Below are 27,961 nucleotides of genomic sequence, written 5' to 3' on the forward strand. Positions count from 1 at the left end.
TCCAGAGTCATTCAGGGGGACTTTTGCGAGCCAGGATGCGTGCGATACGCACTTGGAATTTCGGTCAATTTGCGTAGCTCGGACATGGCCTCTCAGGAACGCCAAACGATTGCAAGCTAGGCTGACGGCGCTGTCAAAGGTCAATGGAGCAGATGGCGTCAAGCAGGGAACACCCGCGAGCAGGAATCATCAAGCATCGGTCTTGAGAAGAACAAAATCAAAAACAGACAAGGCCGGCCCCAATCCGAGTCGCAATCATGATGTCCCGTACAATATATGTCTTCGCCAACATATTCTCTATCGCATCTCCCTGGGCCTGCTCGAGATAGACTCCATTGTGCCCTCCTTGCATGGCAAGATTCACGCCGATGGCCATTGCGTCCGCTTTTCTACCTGACCACCAAATCCTCTCCACGACTGATTCTCTCCCAGAACTTCCTCAGGCGCCACACGCGCCCAATGCCGCTGCTCTCCTCCCGTTTCCGGGCCACCTCCTCGCGCTCCCTGACCTCGCCCCTCCACTTGGCAGCGATCCAGCGCCTAAGGCCGTCCTTGACCTTTTCCTTCTCAAAGGCCTTGCGCCGTGCGACAATGGCGGGCGACACGTGCACGGGTACCATGCCCGGCACGCACTCCTTGGGCAGCACAGCGCGCTCTACGAGGGCCTCGGCCGAAGGGCGGGCGGCCAGGCGGCGCGAGAGGCGGATCGAGACGAGCGAGCGCGCGAGCCGGCGGGACACGATGGATGTGTGGGTAAGGAAGATGGAGCGCGCAATGAGATTGGCCAGCGATGGGCGGTAGGGGGATGAGAGCAGGGGAGGGAGAAGGTGGCGTGTGCGGCGCAGGCGGTAGTAGTGGAGGATGGGACTGAGGGAAAGGCTACGGAAGAGATGGCTCGTCTGCGCCGGTCAGCAGCCGCACGGTTAGTGGGGACTTGGTTGCGCGGGCTGCCTGGAAGGGCGGTTGCTAAGGGGGAAGGGGAAATGGGTGCATAGGATGCAAACGGAAGAGAGAAGTCACCAAGTGGGAAGAAACATACCCTCGAGGCAGAGAGCAAATCGTTGACGTCCAGGAATCCAAGTATGTGAAGCAAGATCTCGGTCGGCATGTGCTCCAGAGACGATTCGAGGTAAAACTGCCTCGCACAGGGACAGAGGTGGCCGGTTATGGCCGAGGAGGTCGCGTCGCCGTACGTCGGGCCGTGAGTGCCTCGGTCAGCCGACTGGGCGTCAATGGTCTGAGCCGGGTCGGCCAGGTCGCCCACGGCGACCGGGTGCGGACATGCCAAGCCATGCGACCGGGCATCCTGAAGCGGCGACGGGGCCGGAGTATCCGCCTGCATGATGAGTTGGCTTTTACTCGAGGCCGGGGGCGAATGCAAGGCTCGAGGCGGACGAATCGCTCCGGCAACATGCACCCCGATCAGCCGTCTGTTGCCAGGATCCGGGGGGGGGGGAAGGATTGTCGGGATCGAGCAAGGCGAATGTCGCTCGTCTGCTCGTTGTCGTTGTTGTGGTGGTGATGACGCGGTCGGTCGTCGATGTGGACAAGACAGATGATAGTCGGCCGAGGCGTGTATGGTGCGCTTTCCCGAAGAGCTGACAGGCAATGCGGCATAAGCGAGGATGCTGAGAGGCGATGGTGATGCGGCCTCCAAAGGAACCGACGGGTAAGAGGTGATGCTGTCTGTCTGAACGCCCAAAATGCTAATGCTACCCGTCACGGAAGATGCCGACGAGGGGGCGATGCCGTTACATGTCTCGGGGGCGACGCCGTGCCCAACGGCATCGTCAGGGTGGCTGGGTCGCGGGATGTCCGCAGCAGACGCGTGTTCACTCGATGATGGCGGTCAGGGAGAGGCGAGGCGAGCCAGGGGGAGTGCACGCTTTTGGCTGGCCGTGCTGGTCTCCAGTCGCGGGGATGTTTGGCCTGGCGCCCAGGGGCGTAGAGGCAGGCTGGCGGGCGGGTGGCAAACGGAGCCCTCTCCCTTCTTTGTCTCTGGCGATGTCGGTCGGTCGGCCAGTCGGTCGATGCAGGGCGCTCGAAAAGATGAGGGGAGGGTGCGTATCTCTCAAAGGGCGGAAAAGACGGCCGGCGGCTGCTTGCCGGGCTGTCAAGGCCGGGCTGTCGAGGGCAGGGAGACGACGAGGCTGAGGAGCGGTGATGATGTGAGGTTGAATGATGGCGTCACGCACGACCATTGTTCCCTGTAGCGACCCTGAAACCTGCAGCCCGGTGGGGAGTCGGGGGTTGATGGTCGACTGTACTTGCGTGGCGTGTGAGAAACGCGGCTGCTTAGATGTATAGAGTACTCGAGCAAGCGCTTAACAAGTTGCGGCAAGGACCTTGACAGGCACCTGCTATTTTTGGCTCCCCGGCCGGCGCTTCTGCCATCCAATGTTCGTCCGTCCGATGCAACGTCCATCCCATCTTCCACCATCTTCACGACATGACGGTTGGAGCCTGCTTTGAACGAGCAAGTCACAAAGAGGTGTGTGTCTTGGCCTCCCCTGCATGGCCCCGTTTCACCTGCACACACCCAAACCCCCCCTTTTGGATCCAAGGAGAGATGGAAAAGCATACGGCAAAGACGCGAGAGCATAGCTAAACCGCCAGTCAAAGGGGAGGCGCTGACCGCGCATACAGGATACGGCAATTGAACACGAAGCCTCCTGTCTTTGGAGCATTCCCCGACTCGGCGCCAGCATACATGGATCTGGGCCCGTCAACACTGCCACTGCGGCCGCTCTCCCTAGGATGGATCCCAGGCTCCGTTGACATGGCTTGGCCTTCAAGCCCGCTGACATGGCCGCCGCAAAGATTCGCCGTGGCAGCTCGTCCTCCTCTACACTCAGCTCGCGGCATGGTACGGAGCCTGGCCCGGTCCGTGGCTTGTGGCCTGCACTGTACTGTAGTACGACGCGGGCGCGTGCCCATCTAACGCCCGGGCCCGTCCGCTTCTGCCTTCCGCCCCTGTTCCCTGGCTTGTCCCCGGGAAGCCATCGCGTCATGTACCTTCGCTGCAAGCAAGGCGCCACGCACACGTGCCTCGAACCACAGGCTCGGCCCATTGACCGGTCTGCGCCTGTGCCATCCCTTGGCGCGGACCATTGGACGAGCGGTGCCGTCGTTGCGTAGCGTCACATCGCAGAGCCGGCGCCTCCGTACCACCCCTTGCAGACACGCCGAGAACCGAGCATACCATTTTGGAGCCAAGCTAAGCATCCTTCGAGGCACCGGGCAGGGTAAATCGGCAGCCCCCGATTTCAAACGGCCCCAAAGAGGAAATCAAGGGGTTTCTTTCTTTCTCGACCTTCGGCTGCCGTCGCTCGTGCCTACCCTTGGACCATTTCCCCGAAAGCCACGGCGTCTTGTGGCGTATGGCGAGCAGCATGCGCCGGGTCTGCCAGCTTCTCTGGCGTCTTTCGTCCTTGACCGCCTCCCGCCTCAAAGCTCGAAGCCGCTAGTCGCCTCAAGCTGCACCGCAGCAATGGCTTGCCGCTGCAATATGGATTGCGCCGGATCGGACCGTATCGATCTCTTCCCACCCCTCCACAATTCTCCCCTGGCTGGATCGTGGGCGGGCGTTGAAGCGCAAGTCGAGATAGCACGGCGGAGCACACGTCGTCAACGTTTGTCAATACGTACACGCCCCTCCCCTCGTCGTTTCGGAGCAGTAGCCGCCGCACGTCTGCCGCCGCGTCCGGCTTAACCAATCAATCATGCCGCGGGCGAGACGAGTCAAAAAGGATAAGAATAGAAAGCGCGTACAGTAGAATATGTAGTTGTGCCATGGCACGACTTGGGACGCCAACCCCATGCAGCGCGGACCTGAGCCCTACTTCTCTCCGATGCTCGGGCGTGAGACAGGGCCGTCGAGCGCACATATAACCGCATGGCCGGTCAGAAAACCAACGATGCTGTGCTACCGGAAGACCATTGCCACTCAGCATCCTTTACAGCCCGAATCTTGGTAGCCTGCCGACGGCTCGAGGCTTGCAGGCCCTCCCAGGCCCTCCCAGGCCGCGTTTAGCACCAGTGGCCGCCAAGGAGAGCAACCCACGGCGGCCTGGCCTGGCGACTCAATGGCTTGGCTGGACCTGGTCCCGACCCTTCGAGTTTCTTCCGGAAGAGGACAGACGGCACGATCGCAACGTGATTCGCCAAGGTCCGGGGGACTGGTTCGGGTCTGCTGGCCGCCATTTGTTTCACTCTCCTCCCCCGCATCTCTCCCATCCTCAGCGGGTCCTGAGGCTCAAAGCGGGAGTGCATGGACTGCACACCGTCCTGATGACCGAGCAAGCCGTTGCTTTGGACGCAGGGGTTTGCCTCGTCAGAGTGTGGCGCCAACCCGCCGATTCGGAGAGGATAGATGTCGCCGGCGCGTTCCCGCAAAGGGTATTGCCAAACAACACGAACCGAAACAGTACCAAAGAAAACGCTCGGCTGGCTTGCCGCTTCAGAGGAGACGACAAGGCGGGGAGCCCTGCAGAGGGCCAAAACAAGCAATGCAAGCGCTCGGCTGTGTCAGTCTCCACAGCCAATCGTCACTTCCGAGATGCTCCAAAACGGGACGGGCCGCGACTTAGCTCGTGGCAACAAGCAAGGAATACCTGGCTGAAGAGAGCGCCCAAGTACATGTACTTGGCTTCTCGCACTGCCGCCAGCGTCGTCGTACTCGAACGCCCGTTGCGACATCCCGTCACATCATCGTCGACCAAGCCTCGCCCAAGGGGGGAGAAGAAAGGATGGACGAAAGGGCAGAGGGGACTGAGGGACACCCGGGTCTTGGCGCGGCAGCGGCAACATGAATGACGGTGACGGCGGAACACGGCCGGCGTCAAACACCGGACCGGCCATCCGATGCGCCGTCTCTCGCTTCCCTCTCTTGGGCCTCCTCAAGTCCGGCCGTCTCTCTTGCTGCCATCCTGCTCGTGCCTCGCTATTCCCCTGTCGGCCGGCAGCGACGACGGCTCTCGACCACATTGGCGGCCCGACCCTCCCCTTCCCCCTCCCCCTTGGCCGGTGATGGGTCGAAGATCGAGTCCGTGGCCTGTCCGGCCCAAAGCCCAACCATGGCCTAATGCAACCAACAGATCATCCGCTTCTGCTCTCTTGCACCGCGACAGTCAATGGCTACAAGACGATGCCTATTCTACCATGTTGAGGCTATTTAAAGACTTGCTTCCTTGATTGTTAGTCGACCAAACTCATCGTCTTGCTTCGTGGCACGCTTGACAAACAGAATGGTGAAGAAGAAGCAGAAGAAGCAACTACACAAAAGGCCACATCACCGGGCGAGGCCCCAAGCCAGACCTCGTCCGCCACGAGATTTGTCGTGCGCCTCGTCTGCAGGAGCGCAGACGGTGAGTGAGAAGGCAGGCCAGCGCGCGCGGCGCACGTACGTGTGCGTGGGCGTGCATGTGCATGTGCATCAGCACTCTGGACATACAGCACACATGCGACTTTGATGTGCGGATGCTGTCCGTTTGTGCGCGGCCGCTGCTCGATCCTTGCACCCGGCCCAAGGCATCTTCGTCATCCTTTGCTGCCTGCACGCCTCTTTTTTCCTTCTTCTCCTCTTCGTCATCGGCGGCTGGTTTGGGCAGTCTCCCTTGGCCGCTGGAGATGGCCCTTGTCCCCGCCGTCTTGTCTGGCATGTCTGACATCGAACCGAAGAGGGCAAGAAGAACAAGGGGGCAAGGGGGGAGGAGCGAAGAGGAAACAACAAGGACGGATGCTGGAAAACGAGATATCCCGGTCCTGATCTACTCCCCAGGTCGCGTTGCGGATTGTCTGGCCTGGCCCGTTGCAATTTCCTTTGCGCGCCGCGTTGCTGGCCCGGGGCCCGTCCCGATGCTTCACCGACGGCTGTGGCCAGTAAGAGAGGCTCCGGCGCTGCGAACGGGCCGCGGAACAAGGCTCTTGACGGCCGGCTTGACATGAGCCGTCACTTGACTCGGTGTTACAGTGGCTGATTGCGCTGGCCCGCGTCGCCCTCTGTATCTCGGGTCTGCATGCGGCAGCAAACGACATGCCGCAGACCAGCAGATGCTGTAGGTCCGTCAGGGGTGCTAGTAGAACGAAGGCTCGGCGACGGGGACACGGACAAGCACAAGTTTGTTTATGGCATGCCCTGAGGCGTTAGCACAACAGCGCTCCCCCTTCTTGGAAGCCGGCTTATGCAGCGTCTGCAACCGGTCGTTACGCAGTTCCTGAAAATTCATGCTGGGCCCAGAAGAGGCTTGCCACGTTGCCAGAGCCTTACACCTGCCCTAAGCCAGCCTTCCTTGTTGCCGGCGATGGAATGGCAGCTCGGACGCAAGAAGGTGCCGAGGCGTGACGAGGTCGCGAAGCCGGTGCGCATCGTCGGGCCAATCGAGGGCAACGGGCAATGGGCGCCGTCTCCATGGCCAGACGATGCAGTCATTCATGTGAGGCGCGCGGCATGCATGGGGAAGCATGTCTCGCCGTACAGCCCTGGAGGCACGCTTCAGGTCAGTCTCCTCACCCTCGATGCAGCCATCTTTTGAGAGGCCTGCTTCCACCCCCCCTTTCTCAACCCCCTCATTTCTGTCCCGCTTCACGAGCTCGACTGAACCACAGGGGCATCAGTCGAGATATTTCAAGCCAGGGCAGAGGGCGCGAGGGGGAAGGGGAGACAAGTGGAAACAAGGGGCTGGGCCGCTGCAAGTGACTCACAGGAGATGCTCACATCCTGCACCGCTCAATGAGGAACAAGGTGGCAAGATAATCTCCAGAGGCACTGGGAGATTCGGAGGACAAGCCAATTGAACGGCACAGAGAGAATCCAGTCCTAGCGAAGCGAGCCGTGGCCGCAGAAACGGCATACGTTGTGACCACTGCTGGCTGCCGCTCCTTCTGCAGGTTGGACCTTAGGTCGAGCCGTGTGGATGGCAGAGAAACGAGCTGGCTGTAAGCCATCGGGCTTTTTTCTTTTTGTCTGTCACTACCTTTCGCTCGGCTCCCCCTAACCAGATGCCGGCCAGGCAAAAAGGCGGAGAGAAAAAGAGAAGGAGCACCTCGACCAACGGGAGACTGGGCCGCCCGCCTTCGACCAGATAGGCCAGGGGGAAGAGGGGCCGAGGACGACCAAGGAGGGGAGAAGTTGGATGTGGGACGATGACGATGGGAAATTTGAGGGAGAGAGTGACGAAGTGACTGTCTATGAGCGAGTGGCAAGAGCGTCAAGTCGGCTCGTGAAGCCAGCAGCAGCCAAGGAGCCGGGGAGAGCCGGCGTCGCCAAGGGCCCGCTTCTCCAACGGGACTGATATTATGATGACCCAATCCTGACGCCCTACCACTGGCACTCATTGGAGGGACGATTCGGCTTTTTTGGGTTTCCTGAATATTACCACTGTTAGGCTTGTCCCCCCCCCCTCCTGACCCCCCTGGTGGGGATTCGCGCCAGGGGCAGCTTTCGATTGTACATACACGAACCACAGCCCCGGGATTCACCGAGATCGACGACTGGGAGGGCCTCCCACGGGCGAGGGAATCAAAATAAGGGCAGCAGAGGGGAGTGGGAAAATGAGAAAAACAAGGAAGAGCAAAATCTCTGAGCAGCCAAGGCCCCTGGTCTCCCCTCCCCTCTTGCCCTTCTCTCCCTTGGGCATATTCGCTGACACTTGTCCATCCCCAGGACGAACCATGACGACCCACACGGCCGCAGATTCGGACGCCTACTCTCTCGTTTTCTTACTCGCTCTCGTCTGTTTTGCAGACAAGGAAGGAAATAGAGGCTGGAATGACGGGGCCGGCAACAGACAAGCCCACCCCCTCCCCCAGGCTGGCACGACCGCAGCGGGAGGCACGCCAAGAGAGGGAGAGGGGGAAGGTCCAAGTCATCCTGGCAAAATGCAGTGGGTGGGTGGAGGCCATGCGGCCCTGTGGAAATGGGAGGGGGGCGAGGGATGGACGGGCTTGTTCGCGTTGGGCTGCCTGTCAGAGCTGGGCAAAGGCCAATGGCTCCGTCGTTGACTGTCTGCAGCGAGTGGCCCGGCCCCCCGAAGAAGGAGGTCCGTGTCTTTCTTGACGAACCCCGTTGCCGGCTACTGTCTTCAGGACCGCGTGGAGATGCTACAGATAAAGACGCCCGTATACGGCGAATATGGAGCGCAGCCTGTGCATTACAGTACATGGAAATCATCAAGGCTCTTTAGCCCGCCAATCTACGGGTTTGTATGCGGGTAGGTCGGGAAGTTCAGGGCCAGCACGTAGCGGCTGCATAGTCGCCTGCTTTCAAGCGCTCCTTCGGTCTTTTATTTTTTATTTTTGCCTGCCACGGAAAAGCTGAACAAGCCTCTCTGAAGACTTGAGGCAGAGAGAGCAATTCTTCTGTGCTGGTAATGGCGTGAATAGTATCCAGAATTGGAAACAAGACGGATAAATGTGCGTAGACCGTATGTACATGTCCACGTTATCAAGATACTAAATGTATATGAATCACATTATACACCCACCTTATATATATGGCCAGACCGCGTAGAAACTCGGCAAGGTCTGCCTCACTCGCCGAGGAACGGCCAGGGTAAAGGATAATTAGAAAAAAAAAAGGTTTCGTCGACCGAATGCCACCCTGGCAGACCTGGTTCGATGCCTTCTGCCAAAGAACGAGACACCCCTGGCCTCCCACCCCGGGCTGCCGGACGCTTTCCTCAAAAGCGTAGTCCAAACGTGGCGAAATCTCTGGCCGGCCGCCCTCCCATCGGAACTTGGCCAGCTAGCCCGCTGAGAGTGTGGGAACAGGGGGGGGGGGAGGGGTGGATGGGAAGGACAGACCAGAGGCCCCGACGCTCAACCACAGCATTCTTGCGAGCTGGGCTTCGGGGCGGAGCGGCTGTACTGCAGGGACTTGTTCATTCATTCTTGTTGCTCATCAGGGCTGAAGCCATAGAGAGACGCGGGCCGTTGTCGTGTTTTGCTCACGGTGCTTGCCCCTGTCCCCGCCGAAGACAACGTCCGAGAAGCGCTTATTCCTGCCTTTCACCTCCTCGGTCTCCTAACCACCCTTCTGGTCAGGTCCTCGCCATAAATGTAGATACATGACTCCGGCTCATCCTCTTCCATGGGTGGAGGGGGGGCGCCAGGAACATGTTACGCCGCCTACCGCAAGAGGGAGGGGGGGTAGTGGTGGTGGTGCCGTCTGCGCCCTCCTCCCCCCTCCCTCTGCCTGCCTAGGGGGCGTGTCTTATGGTGTATGCTGCGTCGGTACGGGCTCTGCACCGTGCTATCTGCGTGTACTGTATGGGACGGGAGATACATCATAGTGCCTCGTCCATGTCGATGGGCTTGGAAAAGAATGGGGCTCGGTAGAAGTGCGAATCCCCCCAATCCACGTATCCAAAGAGCCGTGGTCCGTCCTTGGTTGTTGTGACGGCAGCCGCATGAGACATTGCGATCGAGAGAGACGGGCGTGGTTGGCCTTGGCCATGAGAGGCATGGCCATTGTTGGTCCCTTTGGACATGGGACCTACTCGTCAGTTTACCCCCCCCCCCCCCCCTTTCGGCCCACTGTGGAAAGGTTTGTATGTATGTATTCGAGGTACGTCTGCTATCGTATCGTATGTATACGCATGCATGCCCGTACGTATGTAGGAAAGTAGGCATGTATGGACTGCATGCGTGTCTGTCTGTCTGTCCGTCTGTATGCAGAGGCAAGGGGGGGGGGAGTATGTGCGGAAACGCCCAAGGGGAAGCGAGCAAGCAGACATACACATACATACGTACACTCACATACATACATAGGGCGAGGGCTGTCCAACGGCCTGACAAAGGGGCCCGCGTCGTCGGACGAGTATAAGTTAGCTTGTGCGTCCCCAGCACGAACGTCGAGACTCGAGGGGGAAGGGGAAAACCCTACCGGGCCAGTACCCCCCCCCCCCCTTATAAAGCCAAAAACGCAACACACGAGACGTCAGGGGGACAGCTACCTCCATACATACGCTTACTGACCTCGCGTCGCCTCTCGGTTCAACGACAACTCGAACGCCCGAAAGCATCTCCACGGGCCACGCTCGACTTTGAATCCCCCTCACCTGAAGAGGATCGTGCGGGCACCCGGCCCAGGGGCTTCACTCGCGTCTGCTCTGCGTCTCTCCTCCGATACATTCTCCACCCCAGCGCTGGCTGGACAAAGTAACGTTCGGAGTTGATCGGGCAGCAGACCTCAAGTGAGTTTAGGGCTTTCCTGTAAAACATCACTCCTGTGTGCTCTCCACGTTGCGTGCTCCCCTCCTTTCCTCGCTTGACGTGATCTCGCTCGGTCCGATGGACGGCACAAGAGGAAGAAGAAGGGTGGGGGGGGGGAACAAGGGTGAGGGAATGGCGATGAACAGACACACAAAGAAGAGGAGACTATCAGATCCTCGGGGTTAGAAAGCCGAAGTCCAAAGTCAAAGGCGTCAGGGGCAGATGTGAACAAAGAAGAGAAACAGAAAGGGCAGAGAATGAGACAGAGGACCCCGGCCGGAAGAGGAGGGAAACTGGGTCCCCCATCCACATACAACAGCACAGCATTGGCAAAGACCAATCGACAGTGGCTGACATTCTTGGCTTCTCTGCAGCTTCTTCTCCTCCCCCCCATATCTCTCCATCTGGCACACGCCCCCCCTTTCTCGCCGCCCCCCTCCCCCCTGCCCCCGGGGGCTTGCTCACTGGCGCCGGTCGTTCCCGCTCCGCCGCGCCCCCCCCCCCCCCCTTGGACAGCCCGCCCGCCCCTCCCTTTCCATCGGCTGAGATCGAACCATGTGCTACTTCGACCAGACGCGCTGGAGCTGCGGCTTCTGGCGCTGGGGACACTTCCGCCAGCAGTGCAACAAGGAGTACCGGATGGGCGAGACGTGCGGGCTCAAGCTCGTCTACGAGACGCGCGTCGAGCCCGACGTGTGCAAGCTGTGCCACGACACGGAGAAGAAGCAGCGCCGCTACGACAAGATGTACCGCGATGTGCAGCGCTGGCAGCGCGAGGGCAACCGCAACGCCACCATTGAGCGGACGTGCGGCGAGATGCAGGACGTGCTGGGCCAGATCTACCGCATGCGCGAGGAGCACGACCACCGGTTACAATCCCTCGGCCAGGTGAGTTGACATTTCCTGCCGTCACTTCCCTCCCCCCACACCCCTGTGAGTGAGAGTGTTGGAGGAGCCGAGAGCAAGGAGAGGAGACGAAGACGAAGACGAACAAGAAGGAGCTGGAGGTAAAAAGGGAGACACTCAGAAAGACAGAGAGAGCGTGTGTGATGCCGAGTCTTCAAGTCGTGGAGGACGGGATAACACGGCAGAGCCACAGCTAACCCAACATCCGACGCAGTAACAACCAGCCAGTCCATCCAAGAGACGCGAGACGACATGACATGAGAGACGAGGCACTCTGCCGCCAGCCCTTTTGACACACAGATAGATTGTCCAATGGATAGAAGGGGGGGGGTAAAAAGACGCCGCAAAGCCGCGTCCCGGCCATCGACGGCTTCCTTTTTCATGCAACACGGGCAAGGGGCAAAAGGCGAGACAGAGCAAGAGGAGGAGCAGCAAGGGGAAAACAGGCAGCGACTCGTTGGGAAGAGGCGCCCTTTTCACCCGGACGCCTCGGGCGCGCGCGCGCGCTCGTCTTCGCCGGCCGCCGTCGTCGCTTGTTGAAACCTTTTCGGGGGGGGGGGGCAAAAGAGAGCACACGCCAAGAAGGGGAGGGACCAAAAGTGGGAGCGGTGGCTTGGATTTACACGGCGGGATCGCAGTAAAAAGGCATAGGAATTTGTTGGCGTTTTTTTTTTTCTTGGTCGACAGGTGTTCGGGGGAGGATAAACCACGGCCTCTGCGTCCTTTACCCCCCCCCGGAGACCGTGGGGGGAGCGGGAATGGAGGCCTTTTCGCATTGCAATAGGCACTCCATTCCCTCCTCTTTCGCTCTCTTCCTCTCTCTCTCTCTCTCTGTCTCTGTCTTTCTCGCGCGCTCTCTCTCTCTGGCCCCGCCCACCTTTTCTGTTCAAAGTTTCGGGATACCTACATATCACTACATCATCATTACCACCTTGCAGCCCCTGCCGCCGCCGTCACGGTGGTAGGCCGTCCAATCCTTGCGGTGAGGCCCTGCTCTCGGCGCCCGACCGGACTACCCGACGGCTTCTGGTGTGGGCGGAGCCGGGCGTGGGTCGTGGCATGCGGGACAGAGGCCCAGGGCTTCGCCGCTCCCGTTGTGCCAGTCAGCGTTTTTGCGTGCTCCGTCGCAGGCGTTGCCGTTTCGTATAGGCGCGTGCAGGCATAGGTAACGGGTCCGGCGGTCAACCAGCTCCCTCTCTCTTGGCCCGAACAGTCCTCGGGTGTTGGGGATCCACCTGGGCAGGTCCAAGGCCACGCATAGCCAGCCAGCCACCTGTGACAGGCTACGGTAGCTCTCGCCGGGCAGGGAGTCCACGGACTTTCTGTTCCCAGGCGACGGATGGCCGGGCCGACAGGCAAAGGGCGAGGCAGCTTGGCATTACCGAGGAAGGGGGGGAGAAGGGGCGGGACAAGTGCCGACGAACTGCTTCCTCGGCGCACCGTACATATGTACGTATGTAGGCGCGCGCGGCGTGGATGGAGGCCTTGTCGGCGCGAACGGCCTTGTCGGCAAATGTCGCCCCCGAGACGGCCAAGTACCGTGACATGCCGGTGACGCGCGCGAGCGAGACACGCAGATGGGAAGAGAGCCGAAGTTGCGGTTGCAGCAGGACTGACTGCGACGCTGAGGCGGAGAAAGCCGGGCGCTTACTCGATGGCCCGGGTGCACCCCCTGAGGCGAATATCGAGTACCTAATGCATACGTAACAAGTCGTCGTTGCAGAATGGCGTCGGCCGGGAGGGCATAAGTTACCGTTGCCGGTCCGCTTCTTGTCGCTCCGCCCGCCGTCTAGATGTCCAAGGCCGGCAACGCAGCCGGCGGCGCCGCGTCGCCGAACGCTCCATGTGTGCCTCGCGCTGGCATGTTTCCCTCCTCTTGTGCTGGCTTGGCCACGGAACCAAGGGCTTCGAGTTCCGGAGGATCCGCAAAGGGAGGAACCGGGGCCCGGCATAAGGAAGACGGAAGCCGTCTATGCATCATGGATGAATTGATGCTGACTCTCTCTGGCCTCCCTCACCGGCGCCCCTCACTGGAGCGGGCCATGGTGCCACTTATACATACAGGAAGCGACTCGTTGGCCGGGCGGTGCGACCCGAGGCTGGAGACGCCGGTGAAGCATCTGTCTCTGGGAGCTAGCGACGCGCTCCACCAGCCGAGCCGGCGCATGTGTCTGATGCTCAATGGGCGTGGGAGATGCGAGCAAGGGGAAAGAGGGCAAGAATAAAGGCCGTCGTTTGCTATTTTTGCCATGACTATAGTGTGGTTGGGCGAAGCGGTTTGCACCGTCTCCGCCTGTGGGGGCCCCCGGTTCTGGTCAACAACAGCCATGCGATTGGTGTTGCTCCATCCACACAAAATGGAGAGAAGGGATAAAAAGCCCATTAGTCTTTAATGATTTTTTTTTCGAGCGTTCCAAGAAGCGGTAAAGAGACGACAGGGGGTGGGAGGGAGTGGCTGAGAAAGCAAAATATCAAAGGCATTGACACTGAAAACGTTGTCTGCATGGCATGCCGTCTGCGTAATGAAGTGCCGTCACAAGCATAAATTCTTCCCAAATACTCTTTTGCGCGACATGGGGTATCAAGACAAAAGAACGAGACGATTGCCAAAAAGAATGGAGGGGGGGGGGGGGTTGCCGTTTCATCGCCAAAGCCGGCGTCGTCGCGTCCACCGTTGCGGGTCGAAGGGGGGCTGGTTCCCTGCACGCCGGCTTTATTTCGTCTCCTTTTCCCAAAACTCTGTTTTTGTTGGTCTCTATTGCATAGCCGCCGCGGCGTCTGCAAACGTGCCGACCAGAGTGTCGCCGCCGTTGTCCTCGGACAACGTCTTGATGCTAGCCGGCCGATTGCTCTGGGAGTCGAGGGCGTCGGCGGCACCGTCGTCGTCGGCCAGCCAGTCCACCCGGACGCCGGCCGCGTCGCCGTCGTGGTCGGCGTTGAGCTTGGAGACGAGGTGCTGGTACCGGGCCACGCGGGAGCCCTGGCCTGCGTAGGCAAAGGGGGTTGGGTTGGCGCCGGCCCGAGTCAGCATGTCGTGCGGGGCGATTTCAAAGACATCGACCATGTTGCTGTGGACGCATGTCAACCCTGAATTATGCCATGGCTCCGTCGTGCTCTGCCGGACACGGGAATGAGGGCTGGGGGAAGGGGGATCATAGGACCGACTTTGAAGTTTTGGCCACGACGCGCTGAAGGGCCTCGGCCTCCCGCTGGGCCTCGAGGGTATCGTCGCCGCCCATTGCGGGATCGCCGAAGCTACCATACGCCATGCCATTGCCGTCCTCGTAGAGCAGCCGGCTCTCTTCGCTCTGCCGCGTCTTTGTCAGTCCCGCCGGTCAGCCACGGCCAAAGAAGCTGGAGTTGAGCTGCCACGACCCACCTCATCGTAGGCGTCCTTGCCACGCCGGCCGAGGCAGCTCGCGCAGGCGCCCATGATGACGACGGCCTTTGTTGCGAGGACAGGCACAGGCGGATTGCCGGGCGCGCACGCGGCGGCGGTGGCGGCGGAGACGAGATTGAGCCCGGCGGGTATGGCTCTCTCTCTCGTTGCAAGTCACTCCCTCTAGATCATGCTGTCGCTGCAGGACCCCGGGCTGTGCTGGAGGCTGATGGCGTGCCGAGTCTTGAGGTTGATGCCGAAGCTCGTCTTCTGCTTTGGCGCTTTCCATTGGCTCGATGGGGTGGGTCCGCGGTTGGTCGGCGAACGTTGTCGGCTAAACGACGGACCGCACCGGCGATCCGCTGCGCCGGGACCCGTCCAGTGTACAAAAGCACTTTGTCACTTGACCTCGAAGCGACCGACTTCAACTTCAACCCCATCCTCACCTCGTCGGCCATTGTCTCGTCCGCCGCCTACCTCTTTTCACGGAATCTGGAAGCAACCATTTAACGCATCATTTTTACCTACTTCCAATGGCTCAAGGTCGTCGGCTCCGGCCCCCTTTGCCCTTCCGAGTGCTCATATAAACCACCGCCCTCGATGATCGGCGGGCCCTTGAAGAGACTCAGATGGACAGATAGCGCGCCCTGATGGCGCCGCGGTTCGAGGGCAAGCCCCGCGCCCTAGCCTATTCCCCTCGCCATAGTGCGCGCTCATGGCATCTAGATTGCGTAGATGGTTGTCTTTTCAATTCCGCACCTGGTCCGCGCAATGGGGGGGTTCATAGGCGGCCACCTTGCCAGGGCTCAAGGGGCTCGAGTATCAACACTTATTGCCATTTGCATTCTCCGTCTCGACTCCGTGATAGCTGACAGCCACCTCGTTGCTCCTCGCCATTGTCTCTCGTGGCTGGCCCTCGAGCACCCGACCAACATGGATATAAGGACGCTGTTGCTTCATGTCCTTCTCATCTTCTCGCCACTCACTCCATCACATCCCATCAATCGCACAGCTTCCCATTTCCATTCTTGGCTGAGCATCCTGACCATTCTCCGTCTCTGCCACCGACTCGTCAACCGCTCCATTCCCCGCCGCAGCCTCCCCTCCAGCCTCCCCTCCAGCCTCCCCTCCAGCCATCATGAACCGCTTCTTCCCTTTGGCTGCCCTGGCCGTCGCTCCTCTGGCAGAGGCTCGCTTGAACCGCCTCGTGGAGCGCCACAATGCCGCCGAGTGCTGTCCCTGCCCGGCGCCCGGCGCTCCGAACCAGCCCGTAACCGTCACCGTCACGCAACAAGCCCCCGCCCCGGCACCGCAGACCGTCACGGTAGAACGAGTAGTCGCTGGGCCTCCTGCGCCCGTCTATGTTACGCAAAACAACAACAACAATAACAACAACATTAATAACAACAACGTCGGCTATCAGGGCCAGCCTCAGGCCGTCACCGTCGTCAACAACCGCCCACAGCAAGAGACTCTGACCGTCACCAGCGGCGGCGTGCGCCCCGACCCGGCCCCGTATGCCGGCTTTCCCAACGTCACCGCCACGGCGGGCCCTCGGGCGACGGACCCCGCTAGTTCCCCCAAGCAGCCCGTCGAGAGCCCGTCCCGGCCCAGGGAGGGCTCGCCCAATACCACCAAAACGATCACCGTCATCCCTCAGCCAAGCGTCCAGGATGCCCCGGCGGCGCCGGTCACCGTCACCGTGCCGCCCATGCAGCCTCAGGGCACCGGCACCGGCCCTTACCAGACGGTCACGCAGACGGTCCAGGGCGGCGGGGGCGATAACATTGAAATCATCATCATCAACATCAACACGGGCGAGACGTCGTGCAAGAAGAAGCACAGCGGCAAGCCCTGCCACAGGGGCCATGGCAACCCCGTCGTCGTCTCCTCCCGCCCCTGCCCCTCCGCCGCCAACTCGACGAGCATCGCCACCGTCTTCAACACGGTGAGTGTCGTCGTCGGCGGCCCCTCGAGGCCCTCCAACGGCACGGCGTCGGCCATGGGAGCCGCCAAGGCGACGGGCATGACGAAGAGATCCGAGGGCCGGAAGCCCCGAGCGCCTCTCTCGCCGAGGACCTTCTAATCCACACCCAGCGCGCCCGGCATTATTATCTTAATAACAACCACAAAGACGGAAGAGGTACAAAAAAAGCGATGGATACACTGACGAAGGAAGCACATCTTTCTTTCTTGCACAAGCACGTACTGTACAGGTCCAGGCTGTCATCTAGCTCCCACTTGCTCTATAGCTGTTCTAATACCAACACATACCACATGTTGACGCCTCGTGACCCGCCTCTGGTGAGCGTGAGAGCTGTAGAGTGAAACGACAAAGAACTACCCCTCGATGGGCACCCAATGGTCCCGGATCACCTCGACAATAACCCCGTGATCCTCGTGCTGCTTCAGCCCGCTCACCACAACCACGGCAACGACGCCCTCGACGCCGACGACCCGGATCGGCACCGCGCCGCCGTGGATGGCGAAGCGGCCCGCGCTCTCGGGCCCCAGGCCGTACTTTGCCGCAAAGGCCGCCTCGTCGCCCGCGAACCGCCGCCCCAGCCGCCAGCTGCTCGTCCCGAAGCGCAGCGCCGATGCCCGCTTGCGCGCCACCCACGCCGCGTTATCCGGCGTCAGGCCCGGGCCCGTCGCCGCCTCGAACAGCGCCGCGCCGCCGCCGCTCGCCAGGCTGATGGAGATGAGGGCCGGGCGCGCGGGGGCCAGCGGGCGCAGGCGTGCGTGCAGCAGGTGGCCCAGCTCCCACGCGTCGTCGGCCGTGAAGGAGCCGAGGACGAAGCCGAGGTCACCGACGCCGGCCTCTCCGCTTCCCTGCTCCGACGAGTCGGTTGACCGTCAGTTTCATGTAGGCTCGCCAGAGGCTTGGACCACGCCGAGCACATTCCAGCAACGCACCTCTTCCTCCGGAGACCACGTAATGGGCGCCGGCGGCCCGGGATTCCGAGTCGCCGCCAAGGCCTTTTCGGTGCCAAAGCCGGCGGCAAACTTGCGATGCCAGACCGTCTGCGACATTCTTGTCCTTGCTGTCTGTCTTTGTGGCTAATGTCTTTCTCTTTCCGGAACACCGTCGTCAGGCTTAGAGTGCACCGTTGAAGAGTGGAGAAGCCGACTGGACTCGAGGCGAGCTCCCTCGAGGCACAGCGGATGCAGTCCGTTCTAAGCAGCGGGCCGCTGCCGACGCCCCACATGCATAAAGGGGTCTATGAGTGATGATGATTGCGGCCCTTGATAGTGTCTGGATGATTCACATGCATAATCAACACCTCAGACAAGCTCTCAACACTCAAACGTCAACGGCTAGTATGTCAGATTAAGACACAAACACTGACACCAGACGCCACCCGCAGATACGTAAGAACAGAATGAACCCCCCCCCCCTGTTTTGAAACATCCATGTCCCACGGAGCTCCGCCAGCCCTGGCAGAGCATCTCAAGCGGCTCTGGTCTCCGATACGTAGCCCTGATCGTGCACACGCGCCTCGTTGTCTACCTTGTCCAGACGAATGGACGGGACCTCATCTTGCCCGTCAAAGATGCGTGCAATCTCCTCCAGCGTCGGGCCCTTGGTCTCGACATAGACGAAATAGACAAAAACGAACTCGCAGAGGTTCCAGAGCGTGTAGAAGAGCATAAAGTTCCAGTGTCGGGGCAGGTTGTTCCACGCCAGCTTGTTGGTTTGGCTACGCGTTTGCGACTCGTCAGCATCCATCTGTGTCGAAGAGGAAGACAAGTGGCAAGACTCACTTGCCAATGGCCAAGACGGCCTGCACCACAATGTTCAGGATAACGAACCCCCTGGCGCGCAGGTGGTAGGGCAGGATCTCGAGCGTATAGGCGATGAGCAGGCCCGCGAAGCCAATATCGTAGAAGATACCGAAGATCCAGACAAAGACAATCTGGGCGTAGCCGGCCGAGCCGTTTGTGTACCGGATGCCGCCGTTGGGCTGCTCAAGCGTGGGCGGCGTCGGTACACCCGAGTTCTCGTAGACGGCACTGACAATGGTCCAACAGGCAAAAGCTGCAACCATGCCCGCGGAGGATGTCAGGAACAGAGGGCGACGCCCGACCTTGTCGACGGAAAGGGCTGCCGCGACCGAGATGAGCAGGTCCAGGATGGTCTTGCCGGCCGACAACTGGCAAACGGAAAGGTGGACCGTCAGAATCAGGGATCAAGGTTCATCTTGTTGTCGGGGAACTCACGGCAAGCTTCTTGTGCTGGGCCTGGATCCCAGCTCCCTCGTAGACAATGTCAATGTAGTTGGAGAAGAGCGCGTTGCCGCTGTACTGAGAGATGATGCCGATGGAAACGACAATGGTCAAGCGCCAGCGGTTCCCCTTTGTCTTGAAGAAGTCGAGGTAGCTGGTCGAATTGTTGGCCTTGCGCTCGGCCTCGATGGTCTCCTTAATCTTACGATATTCGAACGCGACGGTGGCGTTGTCCGGGTCGCCGCCCCCGTGGTGCTCGGCCAGCATGGCCAGGGCCTGGCCCGGCTTGCCCCTGCTGACGAGGAACCGGGGCGACTCTGGCACCCACCAGACGCCGACGAGCTGGATGATGGAGGTGGCTGCCTGGAGAAAGGTGATGGAGCGCCAGGACCAGTCGTTGGCGATCGAGGCGGTGGCCCAGCCAGCCAAGGAGACGACTGCGAGCGAGGGGTCAGATATCTGCCCGAACCCAGGACTCGGGGCTATAGAGACGTACACAGAGACCCCAGATTCCATAAGCAGTTGTAAACTGTGGTCATGCGGCCACGGTGCTGGGGGTGGCATATCTCGGTGAGAAGCATTGGCGAGCAGGCATGAGACAGCGAGTTGCCAAAGCCGAGGACGAAGCGTCCGCCGATGTACACTGAGATCATGATGCCATGTAAGCTGGCATCAGGAGACGAGCGAAATAACACATATCCACGCAACACAAGAAAGCCGCGGTTGGTCAGACTCACTCCCGTAGCCACTGCTAAAGGCAGTGACGCACGCCCCGGCAATCATGATGACACAGCCAACCATGATGGTCGGCTTGCGGCCCCAAATGTCGGCCATGTAGGGGGCAATGAAGAAGGCCGTGATGGAGCCAATGTTGTACATGTTGATGAGGATGCCGAGCTTGTTGACGTCGGCGTGGTCTGGGAAAAAGGCCTTCCACGCGTCCATCTGCTGCGACGTGTTCTGCAGCATGCAGTCGAAGCCCGTCGTGGCCGAGCCGATGAGCAGGAAGATGCTGAGAAGGTAGAGCCTGCGAAGGTGAGGCTCCCTGTACCACGTCACATGTGCCAGCTGGCACGGCTCGACGCGGTCTGTGTCGCTGGCTGCGTCGACATTGTGCTGGGCGAAGCTCTTGGGGGGCTCGCTGGTCATGATGGCTGTGGCAAGCCAATGTTGATGGAGAGACGGGGCCGGCCTCGGCAATCGTGGGCTTGCGAGGGATGGTCGAGTGTCCCGGGTATCGATGGTGATGCCGCCGCAGTCGTGTCGAGACGGGTTGGAGAAGCAGAAGCGAGCAAACGAAGCTCTATTTGGGGCTTTTCCTGCCCTGGGTGTCCACGACGGACTGCGGAGAGGGTAAATCCGGGTATGGGGATGAGAGCGGGTGGGAGAGGAAGGAAGAGAGAACGCAAGAAGGGGAGGAGGAGGCGGAGTAGGAGGAAGAGGGAGAGGAGGAAGAGGAGGCTTTCAAGTCTGTCGACTTGGAGTCCGACCCAGACATTAGACTCGGCGACCGGCAGTTTCTTTAGCCAGGGAGAGATGCAAAGGCGACGAGGCAGCTCAAGCTTCCTCCACGCAGCCGGCCTGGGCACACACGGCGGGGAAGTGAGTGTGAGGATGGCCAAGGCTGGCTGGATGGTCGTCGTGCCCGATCCATCTCGCCCTTGTGGACGCCGCCATGGAAATGGAAGACGAAGGGATGGATGGCTCTTTGAGGCATGTCAGAGCAAGATTACGAAAGGGAACGGGAGAAAGGCAGTCAATCAGCGGGCTGGCAGGAGACGAGGCCAAACGGCCGGCGCCGGTTTACGTGTGCAAAGTGTGAGAAGAGGTTAGCCTCGGCCGGTACACGTTGAGAGGTTTGAACTCTAAAAAGGGGAGATGAAGGAGAGAATGCCCACAGTCGCCTTGGAAGCCGGCCATGAGGACGGGCTGGCGGGAGCTGGAATGGGCCAAGCTTGCACCACCGCTTGAAGACGATTACCTGGGTAGGTAGGTACCTAGAGACTCTTGATATCTTCCTTGCACAGAATCAAAATCTCCATGGCTGATAATGGGATGAAAAAAGGCGAGCGTGCGTTGGTTGCGTCTGTCTGCACGGGTTGTGGTTTGGCGTGGCCTCCAGTTCAGGACATCGAGGGCCTCTTCCTCTTCCTCCTCCTCCTCCTCCTCCTCCTCCTCCTCCTCTTCCCTGCCAACAAGCCCACAACCTCGTGGCTATTAATCCGACAAGGGAGAAAGGGCCGACATAATATGCATAGATAAACCCTCGAATAAGCAGTGTGACCCTACGCCAACGTCGCCCACGCGACTCATGCCTCGCCCAGGACCAAAACGTCATGAATCCTTTGCATGTGTACGTGATTCGTGGGAATATACCTATATAGATGCATATATCACTATCCCGCGGGTATACCGTACCGTATACGCAACCGTATACGCAACCGTATACGCAACCGTATACGCAACAGCTTCATCTCAAGGCGCCTTCCAAGCCGAGGAAAATCCCACAGCCCACCCCATTCACTTGTACCGTCGTTGTACGTACAACTGTTTTACCGTAAACAAGCTTCACGGAGAAAAGTAACCTCTTCTTCTCAACGGGGCCCCCTCCAGGCAAGACCCTACTCTACTGTAAACAAAACCATGCCGACACCGAGAAAACCTTCCGGTGCATCACACGAGCCAAAGTGGGAGCCCGCTCCGGGTGACCGAGTAGCTTACAAGGCCATCATGATATGCCGTCCTCACTGTACATATAGTACTGTCGACGATAGTCTCTCAACCTACTTTGTACTACATGCCTCTCGCCCCTGATACTCCGTCCATGCTGCGAGAGCGCATGATCATCACGACAAGTCGCCTTTCACCGCCCCCGTCCGAATAGCAACTCTCGTGCAGAGGAAACGTCACAACTGCCTCGGCTGCACCACGTTGCACAGCGTCCGGCTCAGTAGAACAGCCGTGTAGGGGTCAGGTTTCCAGTGTCCAGATCTAGTCTGATGATCAACATGCCCTCGTCATGAATCTATCAACAACATGAGCCACCCTGATGAGCTGACCACATCTGATATCGTCCCTTAATTCCCCACTTGTCTCCGCATCTGCATCCACTGAAAGTATCCACGGCTCCCCGCCGCTACACCTTCACCTCTCTGTCGCTTGTACTCGTCTCTCTGTATTGCACCTGAACATCTCAGCGACCTGATCAGGCCGTCTCTCGGATGTATCTCCCTGTGGGTCGCAGCACAGCCTACCCTCCAGCTCGTCGCAAGCAGGCCAACGGAATAAAAAGGAACACTCTGAAGGTCCGCGGTGGCGACCTCTCAACGCACCCGTCAAGCCTCGGCCATGTCGACGTCCGCGTCCAGGCCCGCTGAGGACATGGGCTGCGTGCTCTGGTCGTCGGTGTCCGGCCCCCGCCACGCGCCTGTCTCCAGCAGCTCGATGCTAGCCAAAGCTTTGTCAAACTTGTCCCTCTCCGACTTGAGCGCCTCTCGCTTGCAGGCCGTACTCTCGTCCTCGGCCATGAGCCTCTCGTATGTTCCAATCGCGTCAGACACCTGGAGGCCGAGCTTGTCCTCGAGGTAGGACGGGAGCTGCCGTCGGATGGCCGGAATGGTCCGGCAGAGGATGCGCTGGGACACCGCATCTGCGAAACGCAAGGCCGCGAGGCGATAGTAGCCTCTAACGTACGACACCACCTCGAGTTCTCGCTCAAACTGGTCAGGTCCGAGCTTAACTAGCTCGGCTTCGCGTCGCTTGGCGTCCTGGGCTCGCTTCTCCTCGGTCAATTCGCTCCACTGGCCTAGTGGGCGAGTTGGGAAGCCCGCCGCCTCCATCCTCATGTTGTGACGGAACCGGGTAAGGATCATGTGCTCATCGTCCTTGTACCTCTTGAAGGCCTCTTCGTTGAACGTCAACAGACGCTCTTTTTCGTCATTGTAAAGGCGCATCAGCGCCAGCTCCGTTTGCTGGCGGTGCTCCTCGAGAAATTTCTGCACGTGCTTCCTCGCTTCCTTGTACACAAATCGCTTCTTCAGATTCTCCAAGGCCTGGCTGAGGGTCGCGTCGAGTTCGGCGTGCAAGTCCTTCATCGTCTGCTTGATGAAGGCTTCCGTGGGGCGGTTCCACGGCTGCACAGCCTCCTTGACCAGGTCGACATAGACGTCGTCGGAAATGCGGTCGGGCATCCCGGCCTTGGTCTTGGCCTGCATCTCCTCGCGCACTTGGCGCAGCGTACGGAACCCACGCCCAATGCCTCTGAACTCTGTAAAGGGCTCTGGCAGAGCCGCCCTTCTGGCTGGCCGCGGAGGCGCCGTGACGCCATTAACATCTTCGGGCTTGATGTGGCCGTTGGACACCGGCGTGCCGTTCGTAGGCCCGTTCGTTCTCGCTCGCTTTGAGGGAGTCACAAGCGCAGGGTAGGCAGGACGCTTCGGGGTCGGCGTCGCTTGAGTGGTAACGCCCGACATCGTGTCTGAATCATCGTCCGAGATTTCCAGCACAGGGATGTCCGACCTGTCCTTGAGCGTAAACTTGGGCTTAATCTCCAGCAGACAGTCACGGAAGTTGCGTGGCAAGACGTTGAAATGTCTCATAAACTCATCCATCTTGGCACGCGAGCTGTCCGCAAAGGCCATCAGACCCGTCTGTATCTCTAATTCGACGTTTTCGGGCAGCTCAGGCAGGTTGCTGAGTTGCTTGTTGATCCTGTCGAGGCGGAGCTTCACCTTGTGTTTGATGTTCGGAAGGCTGCCTGCCTGTTAGCATTCATGTCCAGGGACGAGCAGGGCGGAAAGGGTCACTTGCCTCTTGGCAAACTCTTCGCCCAGTCTTTCCGAAAGAAAGGCCTTGAGCCTTTCAACACCACATCGAGCAGTGAAAGGGTGAAAGGTTTCGGGCCATCCCTCGAACGAGTTCGTCTCGAAGACACGCTCCTCCCACTTCTTGAGCTCCTCCAAGTCCTTTCCCTGGGGACGGGACGTGATGAAATAGCCCAGCCCAGTACGATGGGCGTCTCCCCTCATGATGGAAAGCCACTGCTCGTGGTTGCCGTCGGGCAGCAAGTCAGCCTTTGTGAGCACGCCGATGGTGCGAAAGGAGGCCTGGAGCCTGCGCGTCAGGCCAAATGTCGACGAGTTTTCCGCATCGGAGTTCATGGGCATGGAGCAGATGATTATGGCGGAGTGGTGTGATATGTAGGCTTTGGTGAGGTTGCGCACGACGTTGACTAGATAGTCGTCCCGCGCATCTGCGGGATTCTCAAAGATGCCTGGCATGTCGTAAAATGACAGGTCCGGCAGGTCAGGGCCCTTGATCTCCAGGGCAACAATGTTGGGCGAGAACTTGGCAGCAGTCTCCTCGGCCGCCTTGGCGAGCGACATGTTGAGGGCGGTGCTGCCCGAGCCAGGAACAAAGGTGCGAGGATGCTTTTCGTCGTTGAGGATAGCAATCTGAGCCCAGCGAAGGACCTCTTCGATTTCGCTCTTGTCGTGCATGGTCTTAAACTCGGAAACGAGCGTCGAGGCTCTCTTCCGCCAAGGGAAAAAAGGGTCCTGATCCGTAACATCCGTCTCGTTGATTTGACGATCGGACGGAGGCTGGTACACATAGTCCTTCCGAAGCCAAACTCGGCAGGACCAGTCACTATTGCGAGATACGCGGATGTGCAACGGGCAACGCGTGCACGTGCCCTCGCTCCGTGGGAGGTCGAGGTTGGCAAGCCCAGACATGAGGCTCGACTTGCCGGCCGACTGGTCACCGACGAGGACCAGCTCGGGCAGCTGTACGTCGTGAGAGACGCCAAGCTGCTGAAGCTCTCCCAATGTGTCGTTGCATTCCTTGAGCTTCTTGCCAATGTCCTGGAACGAAGTCTGGAAAAAACTTTGGTCCATGTTCGCAGGGCTTGCGGCAGCTGTGCTGGGCTGGGCGCCGGCGTGCCGAACTCGAACCTCTCTCAGCAGCGGATCTGGCTCGGTAATGGGCTCACTAGGCGCGGCTATGGCGTTGCAGTCAGTAACGGCAAGCGGGAATGCACGTGGTGATGAAACTCACGAGCATCAGATCGGCCGTGCCGAGCAGAGAAGACGTCAAAGGAAGCGGGACCCTCGTCGTCGGACTGCCCAGAGTCGCTAACCACAAGCTGCAAGCATGTTTCCGAGGCATAGGCACGAGAGTCTGGGTCCGGCTTAACGACTCGGCGCTCTGGGCGTTTGAAGATCTTGAGTTGAGACATGATGAATTTCGTCGAACTTGGTCCCTTGGAGGGACTATCAAGCTGACTCGCACAGCTGTGGTTTCCGTAGAGAGGCCAGTGAAGATGCGACGAAGAAGAATCGATGACGGGATGAGAAGAAGCGCGTGAAAGGGTTGCTGGGGGTGGAAGCGGCCTGGGAAGAACAGGCTTTTTGTTGCTGCAGCGCGACTCCCGGGCAACTCAGTGGGGAGTTAACAGGCGATAGCGACACCGTCGCGCCACGCGGCCAGGCAGCACAGGTGCAGAGGGGATAGCGTGCAGAGAAAGACGGGAAGCACTTTATGGGGGCTCGGGTTTCGAATAGTGCGAGGCGTGAGGCAGGAAGAGCAAAGCCTGAGCGTTGATGAGGTGCCTCAAGGCGATGCTGCTTAACAGAAATGAATGGTGCGAGGAGTTGAGCAGGGGCCGACGAAATTTGAGTGGCTGGGCCCTTGACAGCGGCTGCACAGGGGCCTCAGACCTGTCCGGTAAGTGGGAGAGAAAAAGGCCTTGGCTTGCACCTTGAGATTCTGACCGCGCAGCCGTCGAACGTCACCGTTCAACAGTGGCCACTGTAGGTATGCAGCCACTTCAGGGCTGTATGTGGAAGGTCCAATGAAGCAAATTTTCAGCGAGAACTCAGAATACTTCTATATCTATGGGGGCATTCAAGGCCATCCATCTGCCAGAGAGCACGACTGCTCCCAACCGTCGTGCCCAGCGCCTAGCTCTTGGCCTATTCCTGGTCGAAGAATCTCCACCAATATACTGTCTTTCTGCGACGGCGGCTTCCAAAGTCTGCTTTGTTCCACTGCCCACTAAGAGTTCGAGTCGGACGAAGCGCTCACGAGATGCCTCGTCCGAAACGGATACGACGAGGTACAAAGCGTGCAGCAGTACCTTGTGTCAGGCACGAGTAACACGAGACCTTGATTAGCGCGCGGGCGACGGGCCGCCATCGCTTAATTGCATTAATTGCATACCTAGTAGGCACCGCGCATCAACCACCAACACCTACAGTACCTACTATGAATCACGACCCCCGTAACTCGGAGTAATTAGTGGTTAGCAGCGCTTCGACAGACCCTCGGGCTTCTTTGCGACGTCCATCTCTCCTCCCACCCCGCCACACCAATCTCGACATCTCACACACTCACTCACTCACACACATCACACACATACACACACACATGTCATTGTACATGCACACGGCTTGACCAGACCTCAAGCTCGACGTTCCTTTCGGCGACTGACAGCCCAGGCAGCAGCCTCCTCCCTCACCCGCCAGCCGACCGGTGCCTCGATTGGCCCCTCCATCGTCGCCATGTCTCTCCAGCTCCCACACGCCCATCGTTCCAAGGACCAGGGCGCCACAAAGGCCGTCATTCTGGCAAGCCGCCCTCATCTCCACCCAAGCACACATGCACCAGTCTCGCTTGCTTTGTGGCTAACGTCGTGATCCTCCATTTCCCGCCTCACAGGTCGGCGGCCCGTCCCGCGGCACCCGCTTCCGGCCTCTCTCGCTCGACCTCCCCAAGCCTCTCTTCGAGGTCGCCGGCCACCCCATCATCTGGCACTGCCTCTCCTCCATCGCCCGCGTCCCCAACAAGCTGATCCAGGAAGTCTACATCATCGGCTACTACGACGAGTCCGTCTTCCGCGACTTCATCAAGGACTCGGCAAAGGAATTCCCCTCCATCACCATTCGCTACCTCCGCGAGTACCAGGCCCTCGGCACCGCCGGCGGTCTCTACCACTTCCGCGATGCCATCCTCAAGGGCCAGCCCGAGCGCCTCTTCGTCCTCAACGCCGACGTCTGCTGCTCCTTTCCCCTTGCCGAGATGCTCAAGCTCTTTGTCGAAAAGGACGCCGAGGCCGTCATCCTCGGCACCCGCGTGGGCGACGACGCCGCCACAAACTTTGGCTGCATCGTCTCCGACGCCCACACCCGCCGCGTCCTGCACTACGTTGAGAAGCCCGAGTCGCACATCAGCAACCTCATCAACTGCGGCGTCTACCTCTTCTCTACCGAGGCCATCTTCCCCTCCATTAAGTCGGCCATCAAGCGCCGCCTCGATCGCCCCGCCCGCCTCGTCTCGTATCCCTCCTCCGACCACATCGACACCTACATGCCGCAATCCGCCGCCGACGACGAAGACGACGCCGGTCGCAAGAACGAAGTGATACGCCTCGAGCAGGACATCCTCGGCGATATGGCCGACAGCAAGCAGTTCTTCGTCTACGAGACAAAAGACTTTTGGCGCCAGATCAAGACGGCCGGGTCCGCGGTGCCCGCCAACGCGCTGTATCTGCAAAAGGCGCTGCAGACGTCGAGCGCCGAGCTGGCCCAGCCCAGCGCCAACGTCGTGGCCCCCGTCTTCATCCACCCGACGGCCCAGGTCCACCCGACGGCCAAGCTGGGCCCCAATGTCAGCATCGGCCCCCGCGTCGTCGTCGGCGCCGGCGCGCGCATCAAGGAGAGCGTGGTGCTCGAAGACTCAGAGGTCAAGCACGACGCCTGCGTGCTCTACTCCATCATCGGCTGGGGCAGCCGCGTCGGCGCCTGGGCCCGCGTCGAGGGCACGCCCACGCCCGTCGGCAGCCACTCGACGAGCATCTTCAAGAACGGCGTCAAGGTGCAGAGCATCACCATCCTCGGCAAGGACTGCGCCGTCGGAGACGAGATTCGCGTGCAAAACTGTGTCTGCCTGCCCTACAAAGAGCTGAAGCGAGTATGTGGCCCTCTTCTTCGACTCAGCCTCCCATCGTGACGCCTCTCGATCCCCCTTCCCTAATTCCATCCATCTCTGATTTGCGCGATTCTTGGTGTTTTGGCTTCAAACCTTGCTGACGTCGGCCTGCAGGACGTCTCCAATGAGGTCATCATGTGAGACATGGTGCTCACTCCGCCGAGGCGCTTGTGCCATAAAGGTGCGAGGCCGGGGCGGATCGGGCGGATCGGGTTTCCCGCCGAGACTTAATCAGCTGAACGCATGGTCGTC

General features: G+C 59.9%; 8 protein-coding genes across 8 annotated transcripts; 3 read left to right on the top strand and 5 right to left on the bottom strand.

Moving 5' to 3' along the window:
- Nucleotides 1–389: 389 nt before the first annotated feature.
- Nucleotides 390–1,342, bottom strand: HRG_10233 (f-box-like domain-containing protein; the record flags this gene model as incomplete). The annotated part of the gene is made up of 2 exons (XM_044868704.1): nt 390–899; nt 1,040–1,342. The coding sequence occupies 2 exons, from the start codon at nt 1,340–1,342 to the stop codon at nt 390–392; spliced, it is 813 nt and encodes a 270-aa protein (XP_044716059.1).
- Nucleotides 1,343–10,767: 9,425 nt separating this feature from the next.
- Nucleotides 10,768–11,109, top strand: HRG_10234 (uncharacterized protein; the record flags this gene model as incomplete). Its single annotated transcript, XM_044868705.1, has 1 exon — nt 10,768–11,109. The coding sequence occupies one exon, from the start codon at nt 10,768–10,770 to the stop codon at nt 11,107–11,109; it is 342 nt and encodes a 113-aa protein (XP_044716060.1).
- A 2,764-nt stretch (nt 11,110–13,873) lies between these two features.
- HRG_10235 (late endosomal/lysosomal adaptor and MAPK and MTOR activator domain-containing protein) lies at nt 13,874–14,551 on the bottom strand (the record flags this gene model as incomplete). The annotated part of the gene is made up of 3 exons (XM_044868706.1): nt 13,874–14,186; nt 14,284–14,426; nt 14,498–14,551. 3 exons carry the CDS (start codon nt 14,549–14,551, stop codon nt 13,874–13,876), a joined length of 510 nt encoding a protein of 169 aa, XP_044716061.1.
- A 1,084-nt stretch (nt 14,552–15,635) lies between these two features.
- Nucleotides 15,636–16,583, top strand: HRG_10236 (uncharacterized protein; the record flags this gene model as incomplete). Its single annotated transcript, XM_044868707.1, has 1 exon — nt 15,636–16,583. One exon carries the CDS (start codon nt 15,636–15,638, stop codon nt 16,581–16,583), a length of 948 nt encoding a protein of 315 aa, XP_044716062.1.
- A 254-nt stretch (nt 16,584–16,837) lies between these two features.
- On the bottom strand, nt 16,838–17,530 carry HRG_10237 (uncharacterized protein; the record flags this gene model as incomplete). The annotated part of the gene is made up of 2 exons (XM_044868708.1): nt 16,838–17,329; nt 17,414–17,530. 2 exons carry the CDS (start codon nt 17,528–17,530, stop codon nt 16,838–16,840), a joined length of 609 nt encoding a protein of 202 aa, XP_044716063.1.
- Nucleotides 17,531–17,948: 418 nt separating this feature from the next.
- Nucleotides 17,949–19,873, bottom strand: HRG_10238 (sugar transporter domain-containing protein; the record flags this gene model as incomplete). Its single annotated transcript, XM_044868709.1, has 6 exons — nt 17,949–18,198; nt 18,263–18,462; nt 18,517–18,651; nt 18,719–19,161; nt 19,221–19,367; nt 19,462–19,873. 6 exons carry the CDS (start codon nt 19,871–19,873, stop codon nt 17,949–17,951), a joined length of 1,587 nt encoding a protein of 528 aa, XP_044716064.1.
- Nucleotides 19,874–22,059: 2,186 nt separating this feature from the next.
- On the bottom strand, nt 22,060–24,959 carry HRG_10239 (dynamin family domain-containing protein; the record flags this gene model as incomplete). The annotated part of the gene is made up of 4 exons (XM_044868710.1): nt 22,060–23,476; nt 23,534–24,231; nt 24,292–24,722; nt 24,779–24,959. The coding sequence occupies 4 exons, from the start codon at nt 24,957–24,959 to the stop codon at nt 22,060–22,062; spliced, it is 2,727 nt and encodes a 908-aa protein (XP_044716065.1).
- Nucleotides 24,960–26,283: 1,324 nt separating this feature from the next.
- Nucleotides 26,284–27,850, top strand: HRG_10240 (nucleotidyl transferase domain-containing protein; the record flags this gene model as incomplete). Its single annotated transcript, XM_044868711.1, has 4 exons — nt 26,284–26,349; nt 26,441–27,532; nt 27,596–27,691; nt 27,824–27,850. 4 exons carry the CDS (start codon nt 26,284–26,286, stop codon nt 27,848–27,850), a joined length of 1,281 nt encoding a protein of 426 aa, XP_044716066.1.
- Nucleotides 27,851–27,961: the final 111 nt, after the last annotated feature.

This window comes from Hirsutella rhossiliensis (genome assembly GCF_020360975.1).
Source record: "Hirsutella rhossiliensis strain HR02 chromosome Unknown scaffold00015, whole genome shotgun sequence".
Taxonomy (NCBI): domain Eukaryota; kingdom Fungi; phylum Ascomycota; class Sordariomycetes; order Hypocreales; family Ophiocordycipitaceae; genus Hirsutella; species Hirsutella rhossiliensis.